General features: G+C 50.2%; 1 protein-coding gene across 1 annotated transcript; it reads left to right on the forward strand.

Moving 5' to 3' along the window:
* Positions 1-6,589: 6,589 nt before the first annotated feature.
* On the forward strand, positions 6,590-7,471 carry LOC138368830 (uncharacterized). Its single transcript, XM_069331534.1, has one exon. The coding sequence runs from the start codon at positions 6,590-6,592 to the stop codon at positions 7,469-7,471; it is 882 nt and encodes a 293-aa protein (XP_069187635.1).
* The last annotated feature ends 2,197 nt before the right edge of the window (positions 7,472-9,668 follow it).

Below are 9,668 nucleotides of genomic sequence, written 5' to 3' on the forward strand. Positions count from 1 at the left end.
CTCTTCTGTTTGGTCTCCAGTTGTTCTTCTCCACGACTCCCCTCCCGTGCCCCCACCACTCCTGCCTCCCCCACCCCTGCCTCCACCACTCCTGCCTCCACCACTCCTGCCTCCACCACTCCTGCCTCCCCCACCCCTGCCTCCACCACTCCTGCCTCCCCCACTCCTGCCTCCCCCACCCTTGCCTCCACCACCCCTGCCTCCACCACTCCTACCTTCCCCACCCCTGCCTCCACCACCCCTGCCTCCACCACCCCTGCCTCCACCACCCCTGCCTCCACCACTCCTGCCTCCACCACTCCTGCCTCCCCCACCCCTGCCTCCACCACTCCTGCCTCCCCCACCCCTGCCTCCACCACTCCTGCCTCCACCACTCCTGCCTCCCCCACCCCTGCCTCCACCACCCCTGCCTCCACCACCCCTGCCTCCACCACCCCTGCCTCCACCACTCCTGCCTCCACCACTCCTGCCTCCCCCACCCCTGCCTCCACCACCCCTGCCTCCACCACCCCTGCCTCCACCACCCCTGCCTCCACCACTCCTGCCTCCACCACTCCTGCCTCCCCCACCCCTGCCTCCACCACTCCTGCCTCCCCCACCCCTGCCTCCACCACTCCTGCCTCCACCACTCCTGCCTCCCCCACCCCTGCCTCCACCACCCCTGCCTCCACCACCCCTGCCTCCACCACCCCTGCCTCCACCACCCCTGCCTCCACCACTCCTGCCTCCACCACTCCTGCCTCCCCCACCCCTGCCTCCACCACCCCTGCCTCCACCACCCCTGCCTCCACCACCCCTGCCTCCACCACTCCTGCCTCCACCACTCCTGCCTCCCCCACCCCTGCCTCCACCACTCCTGCCTCCCCCACCCCTGCCTCCACCACTCCTGCCTCCACCACTCCTGCCTCCACCCCCCCTGCCTCCACCACTCCTGCCTCCACCACCCCTACCTCCACCACCCCTGCCTTCACCACCCCTGCCTCCCCCACCCCTGCCTCCACCACCCCTGCCTCCACCACCCCTGCCTCCACCCCCCTGCCTCCACCACCCCTGCCTCCACCACCCCTGCCTCCACCACTCCTGCCTCCACCACCCCTGCCTCCACCCCCCCTGCCTCCACCACTCCTGCCTCCACCACCCCTGCCTCCACCACCCCTGCCTCCACCCCCCTGCCTCCACCACCCCTGCCTCCACCACCCCTGCCTCCACCACCCCTGCCTCCACCCCCCCTGCCTCCACCACCCCTGCCTCCACCACCCCTGCCTCCACCCCCCCTGCCTCCACCACTCCTGCCTTTACCACCCCTGCCTCCACCACTCCTGCCTCCACCACCCCTGCCTCCACCACCCCTGCCTCCACCCCCCTGCCTCCACCACCCCTGCCTCCACCCCCCTGCCTCCACCACCCCTGCCTCCACCACCCCTGCCTCCACCACCCCTGCCTCCACCACCCCTGCCTCCACCACCCCGGCCTCCACCACCCCTGCCTCCACCACCCCTGCCTCCACCACCCTGCCTCCACCACTCCTGCCTCCCCCACCCCTGCCTCTACCACTCCTGCCTCCACCACCCCTGCCTCCACCACCCCTGCCTCCACCACTCCTGCCTCCCCCACCCCTGCCTCCACCACTCCTGTCTCCACCACTCCTGCCTCGACCACCCCGGCCTCCCCATCCCTTGCCTTGAAAACCTTGATAGTGAGCCTCATGGTACTGTAGTCAAACATTAATGGGATTACAAATAAAGCAAGTGAACTATACGAAACGTTACAAACAAAACAGATGTAATAGCACTCACAGAAACGAAATTGTCAGGCATCATAACAAATGCAGTTTTTCTGTAGGACTACTATATAGTGAGGAAAGAGAAGGATGGGAGACAAGGAGGAGTTGCCGTGCTAAGGAAGGACTGGAGTTTTGCAAAGATGGATATCCTGGGCTGTGAAGGATTCAGAGACCACATAACAGGAACTATTACAATGGGTAGACCTAAGATAATTGTGGCAATAGTTTAGAACCCTCCATTATATGATAGAAGACCTAGACAGGAGTCTGATAGAAACAAAATGGCAACCATTAATATAATAGAGTTGCTTCAGATGCCTGCAGGAATAGATCCAGACTTTTAATCATGAGAGACTTCAACCTTGGAAAGAGAGACTGGGAGAATGGGGACCCACATGGAGGTGAAGATACATGGAGAGCTAAACTCTTGGATGTGGTAACAAGAACCTTTCTGAGCCAACATGTCAAGGGACCCACAAGAATGAGAGGCCATGATGAACCAGCTAGACTCGACCGGATATTCACATTGAATGAGTCAGTCATAAGGGAAGTCAAATTAGATGCCCCCATGGGAATGAGTGACCACAGCGTACTGGCATTTGAGTATCTGGTGGAAGAAGGGATAACCTATCGAAGGAAGGGATCAGAAAGGAAACGGCAGGCTTACCGAAGAGGAAGCTATGACAAGATGAGGAACTTTCTAATGGGAACAAAAGTCAGAGAAAACACTACAAGATATGATTGACTACGTCACCCAGTAGTGCCCGGAAGCTGCAGACAGGTTTATCCCAGCACAAAAGGAGGACAATTAAAAGCAACAGAAGAATTCATGGTTCAATCAAATATGTAAGGAAGCAAGGCAATTAAGTACAAGAACATAGAGAAACTGCAGAAATAACAGAACACCAGAGAGCAGAGAGAGATACCAGAGGGTCAGCGATGAGTACCTCAGTGAGGAGAGAAGCAGAGAGACACTATGAAAATGACATCGTAAGTAAAGCCAAAACTCGACCAAAACTGCTCCACAGCCACATCAGAAGAAAAACAGCAGTGAAATAACAAGTGATAAAACTGAGAAAAGGGGAGAACTGATACACAGAGAATGACAAGGAGGTGTGTGAAGAATGCAACAAGAGATTCCAGGAGGTCTTCATTATAGAGCAAGAAGAAATCCCTGTACTGAGAGAGAAGGCGGTAAACCAAGCAACCTTGAAGGAATTTGAGCGTACCATTGATGAGGTCAAAATAAATCTGTTGGAGCTGAGTGTGACAAAGACTATTAGGCCTGATAGAATTTCACCATGGATACTAAAAGAGGGTGCAGAAGCACTAAATGTGCCATGCTCTATGGTGTATAACAGGTCACTGGAAACAGGAGACTTACCTGAAAGCTGGAAGACAGATAATGTAGTCCCAATATACAAAAAGGGTAACAAGCAAGAGGCACTGAACTACAGGCCAGTTTCAGTAGCTTGTATACCATGCAAGGTGATGGAGAAGATCGCAAGGAAAAGGCTCGTTGAGCGTCTGGAGGGAAATAGCTTTGTAACACACCACCAGCATGGGTTCAGGAATAGAAAATCTTGCCTCACAGGTATAATATAATTCTATGACCAGGTGCCAAAAATTAGACAAGAAAGGGGGGAGGGTTAGACTGCATTTTCTTAGACTGTCAGGATGCCTTTGACACAGTACCTCATAAGAGGCTGTTACAAAAAATGGAGAAACAGGCAGGAATAAAAGGTAAGGTGCTGTTTGACAGTAAATTAAAAATCCATCGCCATGCATTATCTGTTTTTCCTATTGATTTCCTTTTACTGGTTATCACTCCATGGCCTTAGTGGGTTCTAATCTTGCTCTCTTTTGTTAGCGAGCTGTGAGTGTGTGTGACGTTCTTCACATGTAATTTAACATATGTGAATGTCTATAGATGAATGCTTTGTAGCAATTACATATATTCTAATGCCTCCGTGCATGTTTTGATGCTATATTGAAGGGTCATTTTTGTTGTGGTGGGGTGATGGAAGGTTCTGGTCTGTATTTCATCTTAGAATCATGTATTGTGGGGCCAAGCTTCCGTCTAATTGATCTAAGCTCTTGGGCTTGTGGAGGAGAGGCGTGGTGTCTTGGAGTAATATTTATGACATTGGGTTTTCTAACATTTCGATTGTGTTCCACACCCGCTTCTGTGGTAGTCTGACGATTAGTTTTTGTTTACACACAGGTGGGTAGAGGAGCAGATGATTAATGGCGCCTGTTAGCAGACTGAGAGCTTTTTCCTGCCCCACAGCTTATGGTAATTAAGCCTTACCCACTAGTTTCCCCTGGAATACAACCCGCCAATCGTTTGGCAACTGTGTACCCAATCACTACTGGGTGAACAGGGGCGAATAAATAAGGATTGGCGCCTAGTCAACCCTCCCTGGCCAGAATGCGAACCTAGGCCAAATCGTTCGCCAAGCAGAAGTGGTCACTGCCCTCCTCATCAACCCCATCCCCTCTCTCCCACCCCTTCCCTTCCCCCCACCCCTTCCCTTCCCCCCACCCCTTCTTCCCCTTATCCATTCTCACCCCAACTACTCCCTCCCTTCCTTCCTTCCTTCCCCTCTACACGTCCTTCCTTTCCCCCATACCCTCCCCTCACTCCCACATACACCTCCCCACCCCTCCCTCCCGTCTCTAGGGCGTTGCCCCACGAGACGTTCACACGTGTCTGTCATATAAGTAAGCACCCCCCCCCCTCTACGATATCGTAAAGTTTTAACGTGTTTATACCTCCCCTTCACCCCCGTCCCTTGACATCCGGAGGAGGCCTCTTATCGTTATCTTGAGATGATTTCGGGGCTTTAGTGTCCCCGCGGCCCGGTCCTCGACCAGGCCTCTACCCCCAGGAAGCAGCCTGTGACAGCTGACTAACACCCAGGTACCTATTTTACTGCTAGGTAACAGGGGCATAGGGGGAAAGAAACTCTGCCCATTGTTTCTCGCCGGCGCCCGCTATCGAACCCGGGACCACAGGATCACAAGACCAGCGTGCTGTCCGCTCGGCCGACCGGCTCCTTTCGTGGCCATTAAAGTTTCACTTCTTTATGTGTAGGTATTTGTGTATATATGTATGTGTGTATGTGTATACAGGGTATGTGCAAGCTGGTCAGAATTGCATTTCACCTTTATAAACTTACATTAATGACACTATGTAAAAAGACTCCTTGAACACTGTTTATGTAGGATAAATGTAATTCTGTGTGTTTATGTCCGTAGGTTAGATTAGCATTATAAAAGCACTACAATCACCGTATGTGGTTGTTCAATAGAATGTTCAATAAATCACTGAACTATACGTTTAACAGATCTCTCACCCTGTCCATGGAGGACAGAAGAACATGTATATGTCCTGGTTAGCTTTGTAAATGTGTGGCCACGTCTGTGGTAGAAAATAATAATAATAATAATAATAATAATAATAATAATAATAATAATAATAATGAAATGTATATCTATATATCGCTCTTTATATCTGTAGAGCGACGCTCCTCTTCACATTAGGCGCAGTTGACCCCTGATGGCAGGAACCTCCTCTCAGTTGCCACTGTCAAAAAATGCTGTTTTTCCTAACCAGAAACATACGAACCCAAGCAACCCACCTAACCTTTTGAGGCCAATGTCTAGAAAACGTCATAATTGCGGTGTTTTTATATTTACTAATACCTCACATTTTTAACGTATTGGTCGATTCCGTAAAAAAATGCGACACAGTAGATGAGAGGACAGGTTGGCCACAGTGTTTAGCACTAATTAAAAGTATATTATTCCGAGATATCTAACTGGTACTGGAACTAAGAGGCTCGGGTCACTAAGAAAGGTTGAAGGAGCTGAATCACTTTACTCTTGAGAAGGTGATTCGGCTTCGTTCTTGATTCACAACTGGAGATCCTGGGTTCGATTTCCAAGCGGGACAGGAATAATTGGACAAGTCTTCTTTCAACTAATGCCTCTGTTTACCTAGTAGCAAGTAGGTACTGGGAATTAGGCAACTGTTATGGGGTTCTCCTTTCTTGGGGAAAGGCTCGAACTTGTGGGGACGGTGATATAAGCCTCAAGTATATATGAACCCAGGCTTCCTGTCCCAGACAAAACTACTTATTAAGTAAGATTCTTGATAGTGTTGACGGCGAACAAATATAGGATATTCAAAATGTGGAAATGAAACTGGGAGGGCGTGGATAGAAGCTAGATCAGAAATAGACCTGGGTAAATACTGGTTTAAATGTAGAGTTAATTTCTGAAACAAATTACCAGTTGATATAACTTAATCTAGTTGCCCAAGTTTAAATAATCTACCCAGCTAACGAGATCTCACAGTTATAACCCAAGGTTATTGTTATTATTAACAACTTCTTAGTGCTTCGGAGCTCATAGTGTTTAATATTTGTAAACACAGCCGCCAGGAGACCTGACGGCTGAGTGGACAGCGCTCGGGATTCGTACTCCTGAGGTTTCGGGTTCGATCCCCGGTGGAGGCAGAAACAAATTGGCAGAGTTTCTCTCACCCTAATACACCTGTTCACCTAGCAGTAAATAGGTACCTGGAAGTTAGACAGCTGCTACGGGCTGCTTCCTGGGGGTGTGTAACAAAAAGTAGGCCTGGTCGAGGACCGGGCCGCGGGGACGCTAAGCCCCGAAATCATCTCAAGAAAACCTCAAGATGGTCAAGGAAGGATGTACAGATTTTGTAAGTGGGCACTTAGGTCCTTGATGAATGGTGTCACTCAACAAGTTAGTTGTAAGTGGGCACTTAGGTCCTTGATGAATGGTGTCACTCAACAAGTTAGTGAGATAGAAGTATCACTTGAGTGGGCTCTTAGGTCCTTGTTGAATGGTGTCACTCAACAAGTTAGTGAGATAGAAGTATCACTTGAGTGGGCTCTTAGGTCCTTGATGAATGGTGTCACTCAACAAGTTAGTGAGATAGAAGTATCACTTGAGTGGGCTCTTAGGTCCTTGATGAATGGTGTCACTCAACAAGTTAGTGAGATAGAAGTATCACTTGAGTGGGCTCTTAGGTCCTTGATGAATGGTGTCACTCAACAAGTTAGTGAGATAGAAGTATCACTTGAGTGGGCTCTTAGGCCCTTGATGAATGGTGTCACTCAACAAGTTAGTGAGATAGAAGTATCACTTGAGTGGGCTCTTAGGCCCTTGATGAATGGTGTCACTCAACAAGTTAGTGAGATAGAAGTATCACTTGAGTGGGCTCTTAGGCCCTTGATGAATGGTGTCACTCAACAAGTTAGTAAGATAGAAGTATCACTTGAGTGGGCTCTTAGGCCCTTGATGAATGGTGTCACTCAACAAGTTAGTGAGATAGAAGTATCACTTGAGTGGGCTCTTAGGCCCTTGATGAATGGTGTCACTCAACAAGTTAGTAAGATAGAAGTATCACTTGAGTGGGCTCTTAGGCCCTTGATGAATGGTGTCACTCAACAAGTTAGTGAGATAGAAGTATCACTTGAGTGGGCTCTTAGGCCCTTGATGAATGGTGTCACTCAACAAGTTAGTAAGATAGAAGTATCACTTGAGTGGGCTCTTAGGCCCTTGATGAATGGTGTCACTCAACAAGTTAGTAAGATAGAAGTATCACTTGAGCTCTCCAACCACTTAGCCCCAAACTACACACTTGCTCCTTGATGAATATGACAGGATGTACCTGCTTCGTGTCCACATAATCCCTACACAAAGTATGACTCTCCAGGACTAGGAGTCATCAAGCATTTACACAACCACATACGAAACCTGTGCATCTTTACTCAATCATGGCGGTTTTGTTTATATTTATGAAACAGTTTATGAGCTCCGAAGTGCTACGATTTTGTTTATAACAATAATAACCTTGGTTTGTGAAGTTTACAAGCAAGTAAACTGTTTACTAAATGTAAACAAAGCCATTGAAATTAAAGAAAGAGGTGTACCGAGTTCGTAAGAGGTGTACCGAGTTCGTAAGAGGTGTACCGAGTTCGTAAGAGGTGTACCGAGTTCGTAAGAGGTGTACCGGGTTTGTAAGAGGTGTACCGAGTTCGTAAGAGGTGTACCGAGTTCGTAAGAGGTGTACCGAGTTCGTAAGAGGTGTACCGGGTTTGTAAGAGGTGTACCGAGTTCGTAAGAGGTGTACCGGGTTCGTAAGAGGTGTACCGGGTTCGTAAGAGGTGTACCAAGTTCATAAGAGGTGTACCAAGTTCGTAAGAGGTGTACCGGGTTCGTAAGAGGTGTACCGGGTTCGTAAGAGGTGTACCGGGTTCGTAAGAGGTGTACCGAGTTCGTAACAGGTGTACCGGGTTCGTAAGAGGTGTACCGGGTTCGTAAGAGGTGTACCGGGTTCGAAAGAGGTGTACCGGGTTCGTAAGTGGTGCGTAAATGATTGATGAATTTGTAGCCGTGTTCCTCGCCTGACTTTAGACATCCTGGTGCTGTAAACCAGCAGCCCTTTGTCTGATCAACTCAGCATCCGAAGTCTGTTTTGTGTCATCTACCGCCTTCACCTGCCTCGACTCTCTCCTGGAGGACTGTACCCGCCTGGGGGAGTAACACCTGGCCCCCCTAGGACGGCTCCTCCAGGGACCCGACCATGTATATAGGACGGCTCCTTGAGGGACCCGACCATATATACAGGACGGCTCCTTGAGGGACCTGACCATGTATATAGGACGGCTCCTTGAGGGACCTGACCATGTATATAGGACGGCTCCTTGAGGGACCTGACCTTGTATATAAGACGGCTCCTTGAGGGACCTGACCATGTATATAGGACGGCTCCTTGAGGGACCTGACCTTGTATATAGGACGGCTCCTTGAGGGACCTGACCTTGTATATAGGACGGCTCCTTGAGGGACCTGACCTTGTATATAGGACGGCTCCTTGAGGGACCCGACCATATATACAGGACGGCTCCTTGAGGGACCTGACCATGTATATAGGACGGCTCCTTGAGGGACCTGACCATGTATATAGGACGGCTCCTTGAGGGACCTGACCTTGTATATAGGACGGCTCCTTGAGGGACCATGACCTTGTATATAGGACGGCTCCTCGAGGGACCTGACCTTGTATATAGGACGGCTCCTTGAGGGACCTGACCTTGTATATAGGACGGCTCCTTGAGGGACCTGACCTTGTATATAGGACGGCTCCTTGAGGGACCTGACCATGTATATAGGACGGCTCCTTGAGGGACCATGACCTTGTATATAGGACGGCTCCTTGAGGGACCTGACCTTGTATATAGGACGGCTCCTTGAGGGACCTGACCATATATATAGGACGGCTCCTTGAGGGACCTGACCATGTATATAGGACGGCTCCTTGAGGGACCTGACCTTGTATATAGGACGGCTCCTCGAGGGACCTGACCTTGTATATAGGACGGCTCCTTGAGGGACCTGACCTTGTATATAGGACGGCTCCTTGAGGGACCTGACCATGTATATAGGACGGCTCCTTGAGGGACCTGACCTTGTATATAGGACGGCTCCTCGAGGGACCTGACCTTGTATATAGGACGGCTCCTTGAGGGACCTGACCTTGTATATAGGACGGCTCCTTGAGGGACCTGACCATGTATATAGGACGGCTCCTCGAGGGACCTGACCTTGTATATAGGACGGCTCCTTGAGGGACCTGACCTTGTATATAGGACGGCTCCTTGAGGGACCTGACCATGTATATAGGACGGCTCCTCGAGGGACCTGACCTTGTATATAGGACGGCTCCTTGAGGGACCTGACCATGTATATAGGACGGCTCCTTGAGGGACCTGACCATGTATATAGGACGGCTCCTTGAGGGACCTGACCTTGTATATAGGACGGCTCCTCGAGGGACCTGACCTTG

The sequence above is a fragment of the Procambarus clarkii genome, chromosome 26 (assembly GCF_040958095.1).
Source record: "Procambarus clarkii isolate CNS0578487 chromosome 26, FALCON_Pclarkii_2.0, whole genome shotgun sequence".
NCBI classification, from domain to species: domain Eukaryota; kingdom Metazoa; phylum Arthropoda; class Malacostraca; order Decapoda; family Cambaridae; genus Procambarus; species Procambarus clarkii.